This window comes from Corvus kubaryi, unplaced genomic scaffold (genome assembly GCF_017639235.1).
Source record: "Corvus kubaryi isolate FWS band 111438036 unplaced genomic scaffold, C.kubaryi_AGA036_p1.0 132, whole genome shotgun sequence".
NCBI classification, from domain to species: Eukaryota; Metazoa; Chordata; class Aves; order Passeriformes; family Corvidae; genus Corvus; species Corvus kubaryi.
The window spans coordinates 693,677-717,819 of NW_024580666.1; the positions used below are offsets into that span (position 1 = coordinate 693,677).

Below are 24,143 nucleotides of genomic sequence, written 5' to 3' on the forward strand. Positions count from 1 at the left end.
GGTTGATGCTATATCATTTATTTAGAGTAGTGCTGTGCTTTGTCTCATTTTTGTATCTGATGGACCCTTTTAAATTACAGTCTTTCCTGTCAGGAGAAGGCAAATGGGGAATTCTAGATAACTGAGATAACTGAAAGGGTGCGATAAGGAAAGAAATTTAGTCTGTCGTCAGAACATCAGCTTGGTCCTTGAAGTTCAAATACAAAAAAGTATGATTCTTCTTCCCAGTACCTTCCTGGAAACAGTGCACTGCAGAAGAAAGCATACGATGCGTGACATTTCGTACTGATTTTTCTTGAGAAGGACCTTTAGGTTTTGAAGCTAAATAGTTTGTGCATGGTTTAGCACAATATAAAAAGTCCAATAACTGAAATGAAGCTTAAGGCCTCATTTCATCTTCATCTTCACTATGTGGATTTCAGCACCACCTTTGTAATGTTATTTTGCACTTCTATTGCCCATACAATCAAAATATTTCATAATGCTTTGGAAACATTAAAGAGCGATCATTGCTTATAAAAGCACACTTTCAATTTTTTACTTTTTTATTATTTGCAGTAACCCAGAAGGTAAGTGGTGGTGACAACAATTGGTAGAGAAGGCAGTAACCTGTTACCAGTTCTGTTTTGTTCACATCACATCATTATCTGTACAATCGGTTTTACTGACTTCTTGTTCCAGTGTGTATCTTTCAGACATGACAAAAGGAAGGAGGGAGGGAATTAAACAAGAACAGGTAATTCCTAAGTAGATAAAGGGATGTGTGTGGTACATAATGTAGCTTGAAAAAAAACAAACCAACAAAAAACCCCCAATCAAACAAGCACAAAAACCCAAACCGAAATAAAAACTCAAGCCCTTTAACTTAGGTGTTCTCTGTGAGGTACTTAACTGCCTCCTCCATCTTGTCAGTGAGGTACGAAGAAACTCCCAGAGCTCATAAGTAATCTTCCTGAGATGACACAGCTGAATCACAGGCTGATGTGGGCACAGAATTTAATACTTTTAACGTATTTCTGAGTTTCTGCCTTATCCCCACTGGCAGAGAAGGTGCTGTAAGCACAGTTATGTTTGCAGCTGTGGTTGCAGTGTAATTAAATTTTTTGAGTGTTTTTAATGAATCGGCTTGACTGGATCTTTTCGAGGCTTGAGGTGCAACTTCCCGCAGCCATCGACTGGCAACCAACTGAAATGTAGCATAGGACATGGAAGGAGATGGTTTGCTTGCTGGTGGTGTGGTGAATTTGTAGGAGGGAGGCTGTTCCTGTCTAGGGTTAAAATCTCTGTCTAGCAGTCCACAGAGTGTCATTGTTACACAGTGTGGACTGACCCCTGAAGTACAACTCTTAACTCATAATTGCGTGTGATAATAGCAGCAGCAAGTTAAGTATCTCTGCTTTTGAGTTTGTTCTTAGTGCATTTTATGTCGCAGTGAATTCAAGTAGGCCGCTTTTCCAATTTTTTTTGTTTGTCATTTTACATCTGTTTTACAGTGAGGTTTCGAAGCTGTGATGGAAACAAAAAAATACACTTTGGGAGCAGTGAGCCAGAAGATTTCAGAGTAGGTGAAGATGGTGTGGTCTATGCAGAGCGTAGCTTTCAACTTTCAGCAGAGCCCACAGAGTTTGTTGTGTCTGCTCAAGACAAGGAAACCCAGCAAGAATGGCAAATGAGAGTGAAGCTAACCCCTGAGCCAGCCTTCACAGGGGCTTCAGAAAAGGTAAAACAACAGCTAAATGCACTCTGTATAAATGTATATCCACAAAGAGGCCTAAAAATAGGGGTTTAATTTTGCCTGTCATGCACCTCTCCATGAACCAGCTTATTAATGGACACCTAGTGCATGCAAAGCTGGAGCTTTAGAAGGAACTTCTGTAGTCTTTTATTCTGTAGTTCTGCTAAGGTACGGAAAGACATGCCTGTTTAACTATATGGGATTCTTTATGTTTGAGCTTTTTGTTTGTATAGCTTGAGATTTATACCTGAATTTAAGTCTCACACAGCCATTTCTTTATTTTAAGTTGCTTGAAAGTATTACAGTGTTTATTCAAGCAGTTAAATATAACCGCAAAAAAACCCAAATCTGTGATAGAATGCATAAGTCACATTTATTAGATGGGAGCTGTAGATTTACAGCAGTAAGTAGGAAAGCACTTCTGGCAGGGAATATTGGCTTTGTCTTGTCCCGTCATAATCAAATTGGAGATTGTAAATTATTCATGATTCCAGCACTACTTGGTAAGGAAGATAGTCTCCCTCTGCTGGAAGCTGCCATAGGATAAACCATGTACTGTAACAAAAATCAGACACAGCAATATGCAATTAGCAATGTATTTACTTCAGAAAAGCATATTAGGTTGTCTACCTTTTTCTGTTATAGTACCTGTTGCCTGCTGTTTATTGCCTTCTTCTTAGTGAAGGAGAAGTGCTTAGTTTACAGATAAAGAACAAAATTTATTCATAGATTAACATACCTGTAATAGGTGCACATTAAAGATTTAAGCATAATGTCAAAATAGGTAATGTGGTTATGCAAGACGTTTTTCCTGAGAACACACTGGAGACCACTGCTGTGTAATCCTCGGGTTTTTGTTTGCTTACTTGGTGATTGTGTTAAATCTGCTAAGGCATGTTTTAAACAATGGAAATACTGTCACTTTGTTCATGGAAGTGTAGTAAAAGAGCAGATGCTTAGATGTGCCGGAGCATGCCCTGTTTATTCCAAAGACACTGCAGAGTAGTAGAATCTCGGCCTTCAGCTGGGCATCTGTTCATACTCTGTGACATAGTTGATTAGATTTAAAAAAAATTCTTCTTCTAAAAGAGTTGGAAAATGTTTTTGTTGCCCTGTTTCCAACCTTAAAAACAAGCTAGCTCTGTGTGCTGTCATCCAAAGGATGAAATGACTGCAGATATAGAAGGGAATAGGAAGGGAATGTTGACACCTAGCAGAGATTAATGCCCAGTGTGTAAAGTGGGTCATCTACTGCATCCATCATGGCTGACATAGGTTTAAAATAATTACAGCATTAATTCTATGGGATTTAATAGGGTCATAAATATTTGAGACATTCCTTACCAGTATGTATTAAACTTCTCTTGGAACTCAAATTACATTATAGCACACCCAGATCTAAATTTAGTGTACAGTAGCACATTACCTGGACTGGAGCTCTGGCTAATGAGAAATACATAAAGGCATATACTATTAAATTCTGAAAAATATTAACTACTTCTCAGAAAGTGCAGAACAGTTTACACAGTAGTGCCATGTTATAAATGGTTTATAATTCCCTTTCTCATCCTAGTTAAGTAAGGTAAAAAAGGGTTCTTACAATTTTGCAGTGCAGTTGTAAATGATATTGGTTATTTTCAAACTGCACTGGGAATGGAAATAAAACAGTTCGATGAACACAGAGGAAAGACAGCCTTTCAGTCAGTTCTGTAATTGTACCTGAGTTACATTATAATGTCTACTAGTAATGCTCCTACTAACATGTGCTTAATTTTATCTTGTACCTGGGAAAGGACCAAAGGAAAATTGAAGAAATCATATTTCCATGGCAACAATACAAGCACAGCAGCGCTCTGAAGAGGCAGAAGAGAGACTGGGTTATTCCTCCAATCAACCTACCAGAAAATTCCAAAGGACCTTTTCCTCAGGAATTAGTTAGGGTAAGGAAGCTAATAGAAGTGTGGTTTCAGTGTCCCTCAGAGAGCTCTTGAAGAGATTTTGTGTAAATGATGTCCTGTTCATCGTCCAGACATTTATCAGAGTCTTTCGGGCTGGTTTCTTGTTGCTACCTCTGCATTGCATGCTGGGATGCGTCTAATTTCCAGGGCTTTGAGTTGTCTGTATGCTTCTGTACTGGTGGAAGATGACCTTGTTTTGGATGGTAAGTGTGTTAAGGGGTATCTCTGCTGGTTCAGGAGTTCTCCAGTCTCCTGCACTGGAGTTCTCTGCCTGGGAAATGGTGTGTGAGTGAGCAGGAAGCAGAGTGCACCAGGAGACCAAAGGAAATGGGATCTGATAGGGTGAGGACAGCAGCTGTTCCACAGGACTCTGCTGCCCAGAAGTGGCCATTGCAAGGAGCCAAGCACCTCTTCTGGGCTGGCTTCCAGCCATGGTACTGGCTGGTCTTGATCAATTTGTTGGAACTTGGCAGAACATTAGCCCCAGTTGATAGGACACAGTTTTGCTCTGTTCTGTTTGATGCGTGTGCTGGTGATTCAGCTGCTCCTCACAGATACAATGCCCTTCAGTTGTTTCCTTGGAAGATGAAACAAGTTCAGTCCAAGCAAAAATGGTGAGTTTCTCAAGAGCTGGCCTGTAGTGGAAGAGAGTCTGTAGCTTTGGGCTGGAAAGGTATAGAGAGAAGGGGAAAAACACAAACTAGACTTCTGTGTGTAATTTTATGATAGTATATGTTTTCTCTAAGATTTAAACAATTCTGTCTAAGTTAAAAATTCTTACTTGTTTTTGTTTAATGCAAATCATTTTTATTCTGAGAAATAGACAGGGATAATTTTATGTTTCTGAGTATTCATTGACCAGCTTTCTAACAAAGAGTGGTGTTAAAAACTTCAGACTTTATACCAACTCTGTACCATTTCCAGAATAATTATTTTTGCAAGTTCAGCTTAAGGAGCAAGGAGAAAATAGAGAGCTGCTGCTTTTCTCAGCAGCAGTCCTGTCCTGCGCTTGTTTCTAGCTAATGTAAACTTCATCTTTTTTGACACACAGATTAGGTCCGATCGTGATAAAAGCCTTTCGCTACGGTACAGTGTGACTGGCCCAGGAGCTGACCAGCCTCCAACAGGCATCTTCATCATCAACCCCATCTCAGGACAGCTGTCTGTGACAAAGCCTTTAGACCGGGAGCAGATTGCTTCTTTTCATGTAAGAGTTTAATTTACCATAAATCAGATTATCAAATTGAAGACGAACATCTGCTTCAAACATGACTTGAGCAGCCAGCGTTTAGTTTTGCATGAGATATGATTTGAAGAGTTTGTAGCAGATTTGTATTTATTGTACTTAATAAGGCTAACTCTTACTATATTTAAGCAGCTTAAATACATTAACATATGTAAACAGTGATTAAATGTATTTAGATAAAGTAATTTTAAAAGATTGAAATATGGATACTGTGGCTTATATTTCAAGTACAGGCCATTGATCACAGTCTACACTGAATTGTATACTTTCCAGAAGTTTATTTTTAATTCAGCAACTTAAATTAGGATGTGACTGCTATTAGAATTGCAGCAGCTGTGATTTGAGAAATTAATGGGAAGAATAACATACCAATTTTTATTTTAGGGGCAAATCTAAGCATTTTAATAGAATTGTAAATTAGGTCTGTCAGCTTATGAAAATTATATTCTTTGCTCTAAAGAAATTGACAAAGTAGACCACAGATTCCAGTGTTAGTGGAAAAGGAAAGTTTCAAGGAAGAGGGAGAGCAGACTGTGACCTGAAGTTCTCTGTGCTTTTGGGAAACGATGCTGAAATTGTTACAGAAGTCACCCAGCTCCTGGAGAGAGTTTTCCAACATATCGTGGATTAAAACACTCCTTGCTTTGTGCTTTGGGGAGCCCCTTGAGTGCTTCTTCCAAACAGAGGACACAGCAGGTGTCTGGGGGGGAGGCATGGGTGAAAGGCTCTCTCAAACAACAGCTCCGGCATCCGTAAGATTTTAACTGAGCATTTGACATTGGCAATTCAAGATTTACTGACTTGGGAATTTACATTTATATGAGTCATTTCCAGAGTGGTAAGTTAATAATGCCACCTTGCTGCTTTCTAGTAGTTTTGTAGCCATAAGATATGTGTGTGTATATGTATGTAAGGGGCATCAGCAGGACTGCTGTAGGAGAAAGTTGCTCTTTTCCCTAACAATGGCCACCCTCTGGTCTAAATACAAAGATGTACATTTAAATCTGCATATTTTTAGAGAATGTTTTCTAGTAGTCATTATTAAAACCGGAATTCTATATGACAGTAGGAGCTAGTAGTAATCAAAATTGCATGATCTAAAATAATTTTCATCATATCAGAGAAGGAAGTCTGCAACTTAGAATAGTTTGGAAGTCTGAACGTCAGTTCAATTAGCAACTTGAAAACTTAAAAGGTCAATATGAGGGTGCAGTGGCAGATAACAAAATATACACTGAGCTAAAAATGTCTGGCCTGAAACTTCTGTCACTATTATTATATCTATTTGCACCTATACATTGTGCAAATTTTAATACTTTTAATGGTTTTTGCAGCTGAGAGCACACGCAGTGGATGTAAATGGAAACCAGGTGGAAAATCCTATTGACATTGTTATTAATGTCATTGACATGAATGACAATAGACCTGAATTCTTACACCAGGTTTGGAATGGGACAGTCCCTGAGGGATCAAAGCCAGGTAAAATATGGGCTAAGTATCACATTTACAGTATCATTTTGAAGGTGTGATGAAGGGGGTGCCTTCAGACCTTGTAATACTTTGAAAAGTATCTTTAGTGTGATGAGCAAAATCTTAGATACTGTCTTCTTATTACACCCTATTTTTAATGCACTTTTTAGCATGTTAGGATTCATTTCCAAAAGGTAGAATTGCTATGTACGTGAACTAAAACCAGGGAAGGCTTTAAGAATATGACTTCTGGTTCATGTTTTTGGAAATCCTAATTATAACATCACAGTTCTTACATTTATTTTTGTGATAGACATTGATGTTCATTTAGTTGACAGGTCAGGGTATAAGAGACTTCCGAAATGTCACCAGATCCAGTTCTAGTTTTGATTCCCAGAGGCTTTGCAAATACTGGGATTTGAAATCAGTGTCATTTGAATTCTCGAGAAAACCTAAGTGTTGTTCAGATCTCATTAAAATTCTAATCAGCTCAGACTAAAGTTTGCACTATGGCTGAAACCACTTTCTTAATTTGTCAGAAGTGCAAAATGAAAGGTTAGCACCAGAAATGTGTTTTCTACCTTTGCAATGTTTACTTGGCATTTGAGATACATCTCAAAGACTTTTGAAAAAGTATTATTTATACTGATTTTCAGTCACTATCAGTATGTCCACCAATTCTGAACAATAAGGATATTTCCTTTGGCCCAATTAATAACATAAGTATCTAAACATGAGATGTTCTCCTGTTACAGAAATGTTATTTGTGGCAGAACTGTAGGATTTCATTGTTTATGTAGCTTCTTCAGTTATAAGCAAATCTAGTATTTTATAAACATAAGATTATTTTTATCTCCTCTTATGTATTTTAATTACTCTGTTGGTGAGTCTTGAGTTTAGCCAGTTTGTTTTAAGTAAAGAAGGAATGTGCAGATTTTACCAAAAGAAATACATGCTTTGACCACTGCTTGTAAAGTGATCTTGTATAATCTGAGTGTAAACTGTTTATATAACATCAATTATTTATCCTGCTGCTAGGAACCTACGTGATGACTGTTACTGCCATCGATGCTGATGATCCCAACGCACAGAATGGGATGCTGAGATACAGAATTTTGTCACAGGCCCCAAGCAGCCCCTCTCCAAACATGTTTACAATCAACAACGAAACTGGTGACATTATCACTGTAGCAGCTGGGCTTGACAGAGAGGTATGGCAGGTCTTAATCTCGTGGTCTGGGTTGCACTTAATATTGAAAAGATGCGCGTCTCAGGGATCTGGGTGGATGAGAGGCTGGACATGAGCTGACAATGTGCACTTGCAGGCAATCAATACAGGGCTGCATCAGAAGCAGCATGGCCAGCAGGTCAAGGGAGGTGATTCTCCTCCTCTGTTCTGACCTGGAGTGCTGCATCCAGGTCTGGGGCTCTCAGCACAGGAAGGACATGGACCTGCCTGGAGCAAGTCCAGAGGAGGGATGTGAAGATCATCAGAAGGTTGGAGCACCTCTCCTATGAAGACAGGCTGAGAGAGAGCTGGGACTGTTTAGCCTGGAGAAGAGAAGGCTCTGAGGAGACCTTATTGCTGCCTTCCAGTTCCTAAATATGGGGCCTGCAGGAGAGCCTGGAGAGGGGTTTTTAATAAGGGCATATAAAGGTAGGACAAGGGGAAATGACTTTAAACTGAAAGCAGGTGCATTTAGATCAGATAAAAGGCAGAAAGTCTTTACTGTGAAGGGTGGTAAGACACTGGAACAGCTTGCATAGAGAAGTTCTGGATGCCCCATCCCTGGAAGTGTTCAAGGCCAGGTTGGATGGGGCTCTGAGCCACCTGCTATAGTTGGAGGTGTCCCTGCCCAGGACTGGGGGTCTGGAACTAGATAATCTTTAAGGTCACTTCTAGTCCAAGCAATTTTATGATGCTGTGAAATATTTCTCCCCCTCCTCAGTGTTAACTTACTCCCTTTCTTCACCCTGTTGACACTGGTCATTGTCCTAGTCCCCGAGTACAAAAACTCAGAGGAGAGAAAATTATGTTAGGGATGAAGATTGGACCTATATATTCCATACGTGTAGTCACTCTTGGCTGTTTGGGGTCATGGAAAGGATCTTGTCCCATAAGCCTGTTTGCTCTTAAGAAACAGGTACACACTAAAGCAGAGTAATGCAATAATAATAATAATAATAATAATAATAATGAAAATAAATCATCTGTCAGTAATTCATTGCTACATGCTGGGCAAGGCCCATTCTGTCTAGACAGTTCTTCACTGTGCCCACCACTGGAGAAGGAGGGTGTCAGATCCTCTGCTCTGATTCACCCATCTGTGAGGTTGGGAATAAAAATATTTCCCTCCCAAATCCAAATCTGTCACACTAACTGTGCTTTTAAACCACTTGAAAACTTCACAAGAGATAAGCATTATTTTATAAACAAGCAGTAAAATCCAAACAAATCTCTTTTGAACACATGTTGTTTCAACTTCTGTTTTACTAACCTCATTTTACTTCATTAAATCCAAAGTACTGGATTTGCTCTTCATCTTTTAGCTGCTTGTTTATAGTTATTTAAAATGGAGAATAAAAATGCTTTCTGAAGTTCTGGGTTTGCTATTAATATTCTGATGCATTTCAGTTTGAAAGGGGCAATCAGAAGATTTGAAAAGCTAAACAGACTGTTAGATATTGCAATTAATTTTTGAGGTTTTATTAACATTCATTCTATTCAAGTTGGTTTTGAAGAGAAGGGATTTGAGCAAAGGAAAACCCTGAACTTTACAGTATTGCCCTATTAAATTAAAAGAATGATGGGCAGCTTTGCCCTTGTTATTAAAATCCCTTGGTCATCTTTGACAGATGAACTTTCAGAAGGACATAGCAATAATTCTTGAGGTTTTATCACTTGGTGACTAGCTGTACTAGAGGGATTTAACTCGGAAGAAACCAGCTGCCTGTGGAGCTTAGACCCTCACATTAACAGTTGGAAAAACCTTGTCATTCACCATCAGTTTTCCTGATGGATCACTCTGCTGATACCCAAATGCATATATATAAACATTTCTTGAACATGTTGGATATTAATGATTAACATTAAATGACTCAAATATTAAATTAGACTAATATGAGATAAAATGGTTTCCTTCCCAAGCCGTTGCTTTGCTTCCTCCATTTCCTGAATCATTTTGTGGAAGTCAATTAAATTAAAATGACCAGGAGTCTAGAAAGCAAAAGCTGAATTGTCTTGTGACAGTGGGCGGGGGAGTGCCTTGTTCTCCATGTGCCCCAGCTGGTCTGCCCACTTCTGCCTTTCCACTCTTTTTCTCTTAAGTCTTGTGTCTCTTTATAAAGCTCTAATTAAAATCATAAAGTACTAGAGAGAACTTTAAATTCTTAAATAATGTGACACATTATGGGAGCATAAGTGTTGTAGGCATTAGGGAAAAGAAAAAAAAGTTCCTCTGATAGCATTCCTCATCTGCTGGTATTTTAGATTAGCATGCACAATGCGTTATCTGTGCTAACATGCACAGGAGGAGATTTGCTTAGGTAAGGAAACCCAGCTTTAGGCAGAAGAAATCTTTCATTTGTTATCTCAAAAGATGCTGTTTCATGAGATCCAGCTGCTCTTATTTCTTCCGTTATTGCTGTGGAATTCACTTCAGCATTAAAACATCTGCATTGCTGCTGGAGGTGCTGAAGAAGTCAGGCAGGGTACTTAAATTTACACACTGACATTCCTGCCTCACGTGAGGTTAATTCAGTGAAGTGCTCTTTATTTGGCCTGTGTTGAAGTGGAAAGATGTGAACTGGTGAGGTCTGTGTTCTTTCTTGAAGCTGCCAGCTCGTTTTTGGATGTGTTGCTGCTAAGTCTCTGTGCAGGCTGCTGACACATGCTCCACAGCTTATTCCTGGCTGCATCTCAAACCATAGTGAAAAGAGGAGACCCCACCTCCCCCAATTTCCCCATGCTTGGAAAGTTGTGTGCTTGTTGATTTCTGAAATTTCACTCTCAGCAGTTGATCTGCTTTATGTGAGTGCTGGGAAGGGGGGAAAAAAAACAAGGAACCAGACAAAACCACTGATACGCTGTCTTTTGGGGCACTTTCTGGGGAAGCTTCTAGTGTGCTGGTTCTGTTGGAATTAGAGGATTGTAAGGAAGCTGAGTCCCTGTGTAATAATAATGGAGTTTTCCTTAATGAAATTTGCTTCTTGGGATCAATGTGTTAAGACCAAGATGAATCAGAAGCACCTGCTGTTTCAATAACATAGAATCATATGGCAGCGAGATTTGCTTCAATACTGCTTTAGATTTTATTGCTTCACAGTAAGTAAAGTATGATTTTTTCCTGGATGAAAGTGGTAAAAGTATTTCTTTGGTTCCCTCATGACTGCTTCTCTTGTTGGTGTCATGAAGGAAACCTTTAGGATGTTTAAAGCCTTTTGAAGGTCAGTTTGCAAGTATATTTTCCAAGTCAGAATTCATATATATATTTGTGCATTATTAAACATATATACTGCATTTCTGTAGACTTAATACTAATCTTGCTTTTCGGAAGAATCATGGGATGCATATATAGCAATACACATTTGGGGTGTCTTGTAAGGGTTTCTGTTTGAAAGAGGGGATGAGCATAAATCATTATCTTCAGTGGGAGATAAAGATCCATACAGCTTATTTTAAAAAATTTCTATTCAGTGACTCATATTTGTTGCTTGGAAATGTGCAAACCGTTAAACCTCTCATGTCTGTCGTACTGTCTGGCCAAAATTTGAAAGAATGCTAAATACTATCCATGGAAGTGCCCTTGCTTATTTTTTTGTATCAGTACTTGTAATTCCTTTTTGTAAATGGTGTGATTCTTGGGCTGTCCTGCTTAGGATCAGGAGTTGGACTCTCTGATCCTGATGGGTCCATTCCAACTCAGCATGTTTCATGATTCTATAAGTTGTTTCCATAAGTAATCTGTCATGTACCCCCCCGCTCTATAGACAGTGTAAGAAAATAATGTACCAGGTGGAAAAAAAACCCCAAAACATAAAGATAGGCTTTTCTTGAAATATTTTTATTTTGCCAAAAGGTTTTTGCCAGTGTTAGTAAACCATTTGTGAAAGTGCCATTTCAAAGCAATAGCAGCTCCTTATGTTTGTGTCCTTTCTTTTGGGAAGAACTGAATGGTAGCACCTCTCTCCAAGGAAGGATGATGAACTGGTAAATGAAGGAGCATGCACAATATTTGAGTGCAGTGAGTTAAAATAAACTTTTCAGCAACTCTATACAGAAAACATCTTTATGATTTTCCTTTTTATTTTTTTTTTTTTTTTTCAGTAGGACCTTGTCAGTGTCATTTTAAACAGCTCACCAGGCTGAGGTCAGGTCTCCGCCAGGCGTTTCTGGTGCTTAGGGACCCTGGCCCCGCTCCATCTGTGAGGGGGGAGTGAGTGCCCAGCTCAAGGGCTGTTAGCAGTGGTGGGGGGAGAGGGGGCCCACGGGCGCCGTGCTCAACCAGGGTGTTTAACATTTATGGAAATAGCTCGTTTGGTGCTTCCCTCCCCCTTTCTCCCAGTGCCCTTACTCGTCTCTGTTGGCCTCGACATCTTTGGTTTCCATAGAGATCACAAGAAATTGCAGCAGCAGTTTTATACTCAGGCTTGGCTGAAACAAAACCTTGGCAGTTGTGGCCATTTGGCCGAGAAACCTACCTTGGCTCAGTGCTCTCAAATGCTTTTGAGGACTTTCCCTGTTTTAGTATAAACTGCACTCTGGTTCTCTTTTTGCCATTTGAAAAGCATTGTTAAACCTGTGATCATGCATTAACTGTCTAAAGGGGGTTGATTTATTAGAGTAGGAAGCAGTCAGCCTGTCCTTACCTTGATGGTCTTTGAAGAAAGTCAAACGGTAGTTCAGTATAAGCAACCTGCTGCTGTATTCCTGTGGCACAAACTTTGCTCCTGTCATTTTGGGTGATGCTAACTAGAATAAACTGTGTGATAGGCTCCATTGCTTAGCAGAGTGCAATTTTGGGAACACCTGCTGTCCTATGGTAATGTTAGTTTTGTCTAAAACTTACGTTGTCATTTTGTGTTTTAGAAAGTACAACAATATACATTAATAATTCAAGCTACGGACATGGAAGGAAACCCAACATATGGTCTTTCAAACACAGCAACTGCTGTCATCGCTGTGACAGATGTCAATGACAATCCTCCAGAGTTCACTGCCATGACTGTAAGTACAGCATAGAAGTTACTGAAGGATGTGCATATTTATAACCATTCTCTGTTTTTCTCATTATATTCACAGACAGTAAATATGTATTACTTATTAAATACTATACTGGCAGGCAGAATTAAAATACATGCAGAATATATATCCCTTACATACAGTGTTCTGCTTTTGGCCAAAAGGCAAAAGCTGACAAGGGAATCAAGCCATTGGTTCTCTGGGTGGCCTCAGGTAAACTTCATTAGACAAATTGTCGGAATTCCAGAGAAGAGAGGCAGGCTTTGATGAATGCTCAGCATGGTGTGGCTCTTGCATGCTTCTCCAGACGAGTGAAGTGTTTGTGTGGTTTTTGCAGTTCTACGGGGAAGTACCGGAGAACAGGGTGGATGTGATTGTAGCGAACCTGACGGTAACAGACAAAGACCAGCCCCACACGCCGGCGTGGAATGCCATGTACCGAATGACTGGAGGAGACCCGACGGGCCGCTTCACCATCCTGACCGATCCCAACAGCAACGATGGGCTGGTGACTGTCGTAAAGGTAAGGCGTGCTTGCGTTCCAGACAGTTCAGCAGAGATGGAAGAAGTGGGAGAACACTGAATGGGGGGATATGTGAATTCCTGAGGCCATCGTGAATTCTGGAATTTAGCAATCTGTCTCTTCTTCTGTTACCTTCTTATGTTATCAATAGTATTCCGTCTGATTTAAAAATCAGGCAAGGCTGTTGAAAATTAAAAATCGTGAAGCTTTATTTGCCAAAAGATAGAAATTGCTCTGTGAAAAAATGACTGCTTAGTATTTTTTGCTAGTCTGAAGGAACAACTTCTCCTCAATTAGTAGTCATGCATGTTGTCTGCACATTTTATGTCAAGATGTTCCATTAAGGAACAGATATAGGCAGTCAAAGCACAATCAGAGAGGAAAAAATGATAGGTGGGAGGGTACTTCCACAAGAGACGTTTAAAGACTGGCTATTTTTAAAACCTCGTTTAAATACCTTTTATGGAATAACCTGTCTATCTTCATTCTCTAACCAACACAGCTCTGTGTTGAGGGATGACTTACTGCAAGTGATAATAACAATGTGGTTCTATAATTAAACCTGCCAGGCAGTAGCCACCTTTGCTCATGACCCTCTGATAAGTGTCTCTTCTCTGAGTTGGCCTGCTCTGGTTTTGGCTGATGCATTTCAAAGTCAAACATGTGATGCCAGTATTCCCATTTGGAAATTAAAAAATTCACTTTTAGTTTTATCTTTTTTTTTTCTTTTTTGCTTTGTTTTGTTTCGGTTTGTTTGATTTTAATCCTCCCAGTATCTAGGTGACAGAAAGATACAATCCACCTATGGCATTAATGGTAATTCACATTGGGTTTTTTTAAGAACTGTCTCTGGTTTATAACTGCTCTTCCCCAGAGGTACCAATTGTTATATTGCAGTCTTCCACGAAGAATTATGTGAGTGTCTGTGCTTTTTAGCACTCCTTTAAGTGCCCAGACATGGGAAAAGTTGGAAACATGCCTACAGTTTTTATTGGCAGTGCAATGAGTTGATCTGTCAACCTGTAATGAAGATTAGATTGTCTCTTGTCACTTATTTCATACTGTCACGTGCCAAATGCCCCTGTAAGGTACAAGGTTTCTTCAGTCTGGGATGTGTGTGAATAGTACAGTGCATAGTGCAAAGGCAAATCCTGTGTCCAGGAATTCCTCAACCCTATGCAGCATGACAGAGGAACTCTAGACTCAAACTGTTTTACTTTTTCTTAAATTGGACTTCTGGCTCAGTGAGGAAATCTCCAAACTGAAGGTTGTCTGCACTGGGAAGATGGGAGCTATAGGTATAGGAGACATGAGGTTGGCTGGGATTACCAAGAGTATTTCTAGTAAGGTGTTAAGGGCATGAGAATCTCTAATCTACGGGAATAGCTGTGGTCATGAACTTGTTTGAAGGAAACTTTAATCCTCGTAACAGAAAGAGGCAGCTTTTCTCTCCCCAGGAGAGAGCATCAGGAGGCACATGTGAGTGCCTGGCACAAAGCTAGGAGCTTCTTCATCATTTTGTGATTCCGCTATTTGTTTCCTCATTTGTCTCTAATGGCAGTACCAGAGGAAGTTAAATCTAGGAATGACAAGGTTTCTAGCTCTTCTGACTTCAAAACTGCTCCTGCTAAGCAAAACCCCAGCCCATAGGCTCATGTTGAGGTGATGATACTGTGTTCTCTTCAGACTCCATACTCATTTTTGAGAAAAGCAGTACAAGTAATCTTCAAAAATGTGCTTTAAATTTAAAATGTTACTGTGTGTCCGTTGCTGCTGTGAATAAACGTTAACACTTCCCACTCTTTGCTCTTCCCAGCCTATTGACTTCGAGACCAACAGGATGTTTGTACTTACCGTAGCTGCAGAAAATCAAGTGCCTTTGGCTAAGGGGATTCAGCATCCTCCTCAGTCAACAGCAACTGTGTCCATTACGGTCATTGATGTGAATGAGAGCCCATATTTTGTTCCAAACCCCAAGCTCGTGCGTCAGGAAGAGGGGCTACTTGCTGGTAGCATGTTGACAACTTTCACTGCTCAGGACCCCGATCGTTACATGCAGCAAACGTCTCTAAGGTCTATATAAACATTTTGCTATGTCTGTGTTATGGAGTGGGTGGGGAGCAAAGAGATGGCATGTGGAATGACTGCATTTTCTGTAGCACACAGCTATCCCAACACATCCTGTGGCTTTTGTGCAGCTCTCTCCAAAGGGATTTTTGGCTGTAGAGAGGGTGAACTGACCAGTATTCATAGCTGTGTAATTTTCTCATCCTAAGTCCTATTTCATCAAGGTAGAAGGCAGTTACGCATCTGTTGTAAAGTATATGTTCCATCCCAGCAAATTCAGTCAGAGCAGACACATGCTTCTGTGAACTAAGATCATTTGCAATTTAAATTCACCAGTAATTTTCACATGGCAGGAAAATCAGATTGTTGATGAAATCTGAAGGGTTCTCTTCTAATTTTTTCTCCAGCAGTTCAAAGTAGTCCTGTTGTCTGTCTGTGAACTCTTGTACTGATAGCTATGATCATAATTTGATCATAATTTTTCTTATGTCTGAAACTTTGCTACATGAACATGCCTTGTATAAGTCACGGTCATTATCTGCAAAGCTAAGATGTTGACTGGCCATGGGTGAGGACTCACCTTATCCCGCATTTTTTTTTCCTTTTAGCTCATGTAGAAGAAACTCCAGAACTTAGGTTCTGTCTTTCCTTCCAAAATCAAGATCATTGCAATTTTATTTTCTCTTGATTCTTGGTTAGCTGTTTTTGATATTTTGCTCATTTGTGAACATAACCATCGTAGAAATGACAGCATGAGGATTTCAGTGCTAAGATAGCTTGCACTTGATTAATGTCAAAGGGAAAATTTATCAGATAGAATGGTTTTGAAAGACACTTCTCTTTCAAATTAAGATGAGAAGCATGCAGTAAAACCAGAGTCTCTGAAAGTGAAGTGATACTGAAGTGCTAGAACAATGTGAGTTAGTGCAACTGTAACACTATCCATTTTTTACTTCTCCTGCTCTCAGCACTCTGACAAGATGAACCTTAGTATGAACAGCTCTGTAGGTGTAGAAAAACCAAGAAGGATCTTGACTGAATATTTTAATTTAGTCTCTGAGTATTAATGTTGTATAGTCTATGGTAATTGCATGATTCCCTCCAATTATGTGGTAACTTACAGGGCAAGGCACTTCACGAATTGAAATGCAGGACTGATTTTAATACGTATTTCCATTGATAAATGGAAATTTTAAAAATGCTATCTTAAAATTCCAAAAATGTGTTCAGAATACAAATTAAAATACTAATATTGCCTTTGTTGTCAATATTTATGTTGGTGGATAAATAACACAACTTATTATTAAATACACAGGTACTCAAAACTTTCTGATCCTGCAAACTGGCTGAAAATTGACCCTGTTAATGGACAAATAACTACTACAGCTGTTTTGGACAGAGAGTCAATATATGTGCAAAACAATATGTATAATGCAACGTTTCTTGCTTCTGATAATGGTATGTATCAACATTGTATATTTTTTTCAAAAAGCTTTCTTCTTTTTGGTTGAATGGCACTCAGTTTTACTGGGGCAGAAAACAGGGTATGCTTAGAATACATCCCGTTGGAAATCTGTGTTACTATCAGACTGTGTATAATTTCCCAGCTACTTGGGAAATGGCTGAAAAATAGTTCTCTGAGTTTGTCGAAAAACACTGGCTTGGTGACATTAGTTGAGTTGACAGAAAATTGAAAAAAAACCTGCATGGGAGGGTGGTAGGTTGAGTGAATGCACAGCGTGAATGTGCTTTATGGGGAATGATGTGTTGGTGGAGGGGCTTTGTATTTTCCCACATTCAGGCTGCAGCAGTGCAGAGGGAAAAGTATCTCTTTGTTGTCAGTTTGTTAATGACAATTAACACTGCTCAGAAATGAGTCCTTTGGTTTCAGCTGGAGTGCTGTACTGTTGATAGCTGATAGCAGAAAGATGGACAGGTGCAGTTGGGAATATTCTCCCATTAGAAGGGAAAACTGGAATACTGGGGCTCTTTGCATTGGAAAGAAGACATGGTAAAATTTTCTGAACTGGAAGCTGGATCAGCTGTTTCTATACTTTGGCTCTGTTCTGGAGAAGAAACATAAATGGAACTGGAAGATTATGGGAGGTGGAATGAGAACCATTGTGAGTTATGCTGAAACATTCCGTGCCAAATCATCACATAAATGGGTGATTCCAACAAGGTTTATGGAAGCATTACACATTCGATAGGGATAGCAGGAATGTCTAGAAATAGCATGCTGAAAGTCAGTATTAGAAATAATTTAAACAGCGCATTTATGGTAAAGGGTGATCTTAAGTCTTCAAAGTTAGAAAATAATTTGTCCAGAGGACAAACTATCCCAATTTTGCACCTTCTTCTTTGAAGCCTTTGATGTGGACTATCTGTGGATATTGACTATCTGTCTGGTCAGTGAAGTGGATGAGTCCCTGATCAGTGGATCTGCAGTTATTTGCTGAATTTTGCTGAGTAGGGCCATTTTTCCAAGAACAGACTACGTAAGAACTAGTGTGTTAGCAGGAGCAGTAACAGTGTTAGATTGGTTTTGTAAAGACAGAATCCCAAAACTGAGGTAAATGTATAAAAGTGTTCATACAGCTTGATTTAAATAACTTTGCAACTGGAAACAGGCTTAATACTATTTCCTTTTCTTTAAGGAATACCCCCAATGAGTGGAACTGGCACACTTCAGATATACCTGCTGGACATCAATGATAATGCCCCCCAAGTGCATCCAAAAGAAGCCACAACGTGTGAAACACTGCAGCCTAATGCTATTAACATCACTGCTGTAGACCCTGACATAGATCCAAATGCAGGCCCGTTTGCCTTTGAGCTGCCTGACACACCTGCTAGTATTAAGAGGAATTGGACCATTGTTCGGATTAGTGGTAATTAACATTATGGAAATCTTAATAGTTTTAAAGAAACTTCCGCAAATGTTTTCTCTTTGGTATTATTTCACAACATACGTGAATTGGGTTAATACGAACAAGAAATCACCTTGGTGTAAGCTCCCCAGAGAACAAGAAATTTTAAGAAAGAAAAGATGTTCACAGCAGTCAGGAAGTCTGTTACCCTGAGTGTCACATAGCGGTTTGAGCAACAAGTTAACACAGAGCTCAAACATGAGCTATTTTTGCCAGTGCTATTTTAAGCCCATGTGAGCAATACATTACTTTTTAACCAGCACCTTATTTTCACACACAGGCGATCACGCCCAGCTCTCCTTAAGAATCCGGTTCCTGGAGGCCGGTATCTACGACGTGCCCATAGTTATTACAGATTCTGGAAATCCACATGCATCCAGCACTTCCTTGCTGAAGGTGAAAGTTTGCCAGTGTGACTTAAACGGAGACTGCACTGATGTTGACCGGATTGTTGGTGCAGGGCTGGGCACTGGTGCCATCATTGCAATTCTGCTTTGTATCATCATCTTGCTCAGTGAGTAGATAGCTCTCTTAATTCTAACTCCTTTACTCTTGCAAGTACAGTATTACGCTTTAGTATCAGGTACCTTGACAAAGATGGGAGTTATTAAAGGCTCAGGTCCAGGAATTGCTCCTGCATGGTTTAGTGTTCTGAACAAGTATGAAAACTTCCTTGATAGTACAGGACTTAGATTCCGACAGAGTACAGCTAGCACCTGTTCGGCAGTCAAGCACTGCAGTGGGTTTGTCAAAGAGATTTTCCATTTATACGCATGGACACTTGGAATGATACGTCAGTGAGTGACCAGGTTGAAGATGTGATTAGTCCCCAGACATCTAATCTCTCTTGTGCTGCCAGTATTGTGTGATTTGGTGCCACCCACAGCGGGTAACAGTGCTTTTAAGGAGTGCTCTGATGTTACTACTGTTGTGCTTCAGATTAATGCAAGTAGGCTGTTGGAAAGTAATACATCACAGCCCTTCACATGAGGCCTGACAGGAAAGGCAGGTATGCAGGAACAATGGTGTTTAAGCATAAAGTGTACTAGTATTCTACTTTGTGTCAAGTGCATTCAGCAAGGAAAATGACTAAAAATCATAAGTGTCTGTCCAGTAGTAAATTAGATGCTAGATCTCCTACACATTATACTTAACTGATTCCCTAATCTGGTGGAATGCAAGGAACCATTAGCCTGTTCATAGTACACTATGCACCAGTCTAGAACACAGAAAATTATGGAAACGAGTAATTTAAAAAAAAAAAAAAAAAGAGCCTGGCTAAGCACACAGTTCTATACCAGGACATGGTACAATTGTTTTCATGATACAAGATATTTTTTAAATGCTAGGTATGAAACTAAAAGAACTTTATTGAAGGAGAGGTTTCTTTCTGAATCTAGTGATTTATGAAGCATAGTCTTCCTTAATTCTTTTCATGACAAGTGTATTTTGCAGATGTGGAATGGATTTGTTCCTTACAACCTTGAATATGTGATTGATTTCCAGACCAAATTGCCTATAGAGGTCTGAGTTTAAACATATCTTGCTTAAGCTGCCTTCTGCCAGGTTTTTTCACTTTAAAAAAACCTGTACGTTATCAAGAACGGTCAAATCCCAACTTTACTGCTTCTTTGGGTTTTTTTTTCTTTTAAAATCTTGACGTCAAATTTCTACGATTTTCCATGGCTGTATTTCAGAATCAAGATGTGGTTTTGTCTCTTCCATTTTTGCATTACAGTTTTAGTTTTAATGTTCGTGGTATGGATGAAACGCCGTGATAAAGAGCGTCAGGCAAAGCAGCTCTTGATTGATCCTGAAGATGATGTGAGGGACAACATTCTGAAATACGATGAAGAAGGGGGTGGAGAGGAAGATCAGGTGAGGAAAGATTAATGGGTTTTATGTATAGATTTACACTTCTTACTTCACTTACCTATTTTGTTTACATTGAAACACTATGGTAGGTAGCTAATTTTTACGTTAAATAGTGAAGGCAATAAGTGAGGTTTTCAAAGCTTTAAATAAAACACTGCTTTTTCATTCAGGTTTTTTTGCAGTTCCAGATATACCAATTGCTTGCCATTTGGATGTGTAAAAACTGTATCTTGTCCTCTTGCAGTAAAAGCATTCTGACCAGATTCCAGCTAAGGCTGTTGTATTTAAATTAAAGTTTGCATCCACTCTCACAGCTGTCTGTAAACTTTCCTCACTCTTTGTCTGGGAAATTGTTGTACAGAAACACAAGTGCAGGGTGCCTAATACCACCTAAACCAAGTATGACCCTTTCTTGGTGGTGGGTGAATGCTTTTTTAGATATGTAGTGATGTTGGCTATTGATAGATTTGCCACCACTGGGATTTCAAGCTTGGAAAGCATTTAGGTTTCAAGTAGCTCTCAGGGCACATCTGTGTTTATTCAAATACCTTTCCAGGCAGATGCCATATGCATTTACTCTCATGTCGCCTCTGGTTGAACCACTGCTGATATGTCAGAGGACTAGGAGTGATGTGCATATGCTAAGAATAGCTTCTTTTTCCCTCTCTCTCTCCAAGTTAGTGGATTTTCAAGCAGTGTGATTTCCTTCCTTCAGAGGACATTTATTAAGTGCTTTATGAACATGACAAACAGCAGATTTATGCACAGTATTAATAGTAGAAGTGTAGTAATTACAAAGAGAACAGTGCATATAATAGAGTCTAAGAAATTTTCCAGTTAAAAGCCTTGAAAAATTAAGTGCAATTCTTCCACACATCCCCAGTCCCAGTCATCTGGCACTTGAGTTATCTGAAAAGTGTCTCCCTTTACTGGTGTAGACTTTTATAGTTTCCTTCTGCTCGTTTGTTTGTTTGTCTGAAATTTGTGTTCCCCTTAGTAATTTCCATGCTTCCTGCATTTCCCCAAGTCCTGTTCCTACTTCCTGGCTTTTCTGCATAATGTTCTTCTTAGGCAGTTTTCAAAGGAAACTTCAGTTTATGCAGTTTTGGAAAATTGCTTATGTTGTTAAATAAAGTGAAAACAACCCTTTGAGTCTATGCATGTATTCCAGTTGTTTGTACATAGTTTGACTACAAGAACTGCATCCTGTTTGTGCATCTGTTATTGTACAGAAAAGTTACAAGCTTAAAAGAAAATTAGGAAAACTCAGTCCTGTGAGAAGTAATTTTTCAGTTCACATATCCCCAGCTCTTGTTCATCCTGAATTCTCTGGAGGATCAGTTCAGCAATTGTCATGGAACTTTGATTTTAATTACTGTCCACATAACCCTCAGGACAGAGTGAGTGAGGTTCTCTGAGTATAGTCCATTGGGAAGTCATAGGTGGTGGTGGGGTAGCGTAGGGAGAGATTGCGCTGCAGATCAGAAACGTTCACCATTGTAACAGTGGACAACGAGAGTAAAACGGGACTGGTTCTGAAGTCTCTCCTCTGCCCATCTTGTGCTGTGCTCCACTCCAGTTGGCAGTGCTGCCTTTGTGAGAGGAGCAGTTAGGGTGGTGTGGCAGGAGGCAGCATCCTGCGAGTGCCGCAGAGATTAGCGCGACATAAACCGTCCGTAATCACAGCCTTTCACTGGCAGTGAATGAATGTGCTGCACGCAGTGAAAGGAAAACTGCCGACGGGTGGACTAGCAGTAAAATAGTAAGAAACGTGAAATTAGGACCATTTCCTCTCACAGTGGGCGTAGAAGGCATCTAGATATAGATAATTTTGAGGGCTTTGCAAAAGATTGAATGATTTTTAGTCACAAAACCCCTTATTTCGTTCTTAAGACGAATGTTAAAGCCACTATTGCGATTTAGTTATCTCCACAGCCAGCCACTTGGTTCGGGTGTATGGGTCCCTTTTTTGATCCATTGACAGCAGGCCAGTCTCTGAGGGTCTAAAACACCCTTTCACACTCCAAATGTAGAAAACATGTCAGGAAAAGAACAGCTCCTACAAAGTATAACAAGCTTTTATGATCACTTCTATAGTAGCTGGTTTTACACCAGTACTAGGCAAAATGGGGGTAGGTTCTCCATAGCTTCGAAGCTAGGAATTTGTTCCTATGCAGAATGGATGAAGAGAGAGCATAAACTTTTCAGCTTATTTTTCTGTCTACAATGGATGATTGTAGATAAATTCTGTCTTGCTTTTCAGGGAGATTATTTTACATTATTTTGGTTTGGCATTTTGTAAAATCTAAATTCTGCCTGTGCTTAACTAGATGATAATAATTCCTAGGCTTGTTTCTTCTTGGTTCCCTCCTGGCCATCCTCACCTCCTGTGCCCAAGGGAAAGAGGGAGAATTGTATTTCATTGGGGTTTATTTGGTTTTGCACACATTTTATGCGAGACTTAAGAACTTAGAATGCAAAGCTTTTCGAATGTCCCAACAAGTCCTCTGCAAGCGGTAATCTCATTTTTGCAAACCACGGCTTAGCAAAATACTGCATAAGCAAAGATGTGTGCAGAGCACTGTGGGCAAAAGTTACTGGCTATAAAGATCTTTGCATTTTTGTCAATATTAATGAAAGTATTCAAGAGCCAAAGTGAGTGTTCTAAAAAAGCATGGGACTTACACCAAAAGTGTATTTTCCGAATGAGGCCTCATAGGGTAAAACTGCCGCTGTTTTATTAAAATCAAGAAAAATTGTTTTGTGTCAGTCTTGGATCCGTAAGTCATCAGCAAATGACAGGAAAATGCTCTGTGTCAGTATTAACTTTCTTATGGTGCACCATCCCTAAAATCCTGAAGATTGATTTAACAAGCAGCTTCAGTAGAAGGCAGTACACAAGGTGACTCACACACAGAGCCATCCAGCCCAGGGTGCATCTCATGTGGTGAAATAGAAGGGAATTTTAAAGCCTCATGTGTATCTCAGTGAAAACAATATTTTAAAAGCTTCAGATCTTTTCATAATCGGTACCATTTAAAATTACTTCTATTTATAGCCAGCAAATTACTTCTTAAATTCGCATGCTTCTGTAGAAGGACAACTTGAAGATTTACCCTGTGTGGCCTGATATTTCCCAGATGTTTAGGTTATTTGAAGATATGACTGTTAGGGCTTGAAGCTAAGTGATAGAAGTTACATCTCTCTGTATCCTAAACCAAATTAAACTGGAGGTTTTTATCTTAAAATAATTTATTTATTTGAGAGGTTTAATTTATGTATTTTGAAGCTACACAGTTGGGTTTCTTAGCTGTCATGGCAGACCCAGAAACTCCTAAAGCATATTCAGCATGTTCCTTTCAAACTACATTCTATCAGAGTTATGTCTCTTGTAAGAAATTAGATGAGTTCAAATTCCAGTTAGTTCCTCTGAGTAATACCAACTGCCAAAAACAAGCTGTAATTCCTGTTTGGTTTTGTTGGTGTGTTTGGTTTTTTTCTCCTGTGCCAACAATTCCCAGGAACTATGAGGTGAAATCTGTAATAAAAGAGCAGTTTAGTCCATCATGAAGGTCTTCTGTTAATCCCATCTGAGGCCATCTTGGCCTGCTTTGTTCACTCTGACAGACTGAATGCTTGTCAAGAAAATTGAGGATCTTGAATGATTCACAGTCATCTTCTAGTCTGGCATGATGTAGACAGGGTCGTGTGATCTCCACAGCAGCTGAGAAAAATGCTGTTAATTTTCTAAGGCAGAAAAGCTTTTGATCTGTGGGTCATAATTGAAGTCAGCCTGCTCACCACTGAAGAGCATTGTCAACACTGGAAATGTTCGGGACTTCTTTCACCTAGAAAAAGCAGGCTGAAAAACAGGCTCCAGAAGGTGTACAGCACTCCTGACGTTCCAGGCACAAACTCTTTCTCGGTTTTGTGAAAGATGACTGTACTAGCAGAAGTTGGGGATAAGGGAGAAATGAGAGAAAGCAGAGGCATTCCAGATAGAAAGCTTTGGATTCTTGTCAGGATTCTGTTTACTGTTTTCTGCTTTTAATAATTTAGCTACCTGACTTAGAGGAGAGATGGGCCATGAGAGGATTT

At 39.5% G+C, this 24,143-nt stretch overlaps 1 protein-coding gene across 2 annotated transcripts in view; it reads left to right on the plus strand.

Moving 5' to 3' along the window:
- The window catches only part of CDH2 (cadherin 2), a 116,890-nt gene that overhangs the window by 76,108 nt on the left and 16,639 nt on the right, over positions 1-24,143 (plus strand). For both annotated transcript variants that reach the window (XM_042029310.1, XM_042029302.1), the window contains exons 3-14: positions 1,494-1,720; positions 3,529-3,675; positions 4,745-4,900; positions 6,274-6,418; positions 7,448-7,620; positions 12,498-12,635; positions 12,988-13,173; positions 14,990-15,246; positions 16,556-16,698; positions 17,898-18,131; positions 18,451-18,684; positions 19,909-20,048. In XM_042029310.1, coding sequence (XP_041885244.1) covers positions 1,494-1,720; positions 3,529-3,675; positions 4,745-4,900; positions 6,274-6,418; positions 7,448-7,620; positions 12,498-12,635; positions 12,988-13,173; positions 14,990-15,246; positions 16,556-16,698; positions 17,898-18,131; positions 18,451-18,684; positions 19,909-20,048 — 2,180 coding nt within the window. The remainder of the gene's footprint in view (positions 1-1,493; positions 1,721-3,528; positions 3,676-4,744; positions 4,901-6,273; positions 6,419-7,447; positions 7,621-12,497; positions 12,636-12,987; positions 13,174-14,989; positions 15,247-16,555; positions 16,699-17,897; positions 18,132-18,450; positions 18,685-19,908; positions 20,049-24,143) is intronic.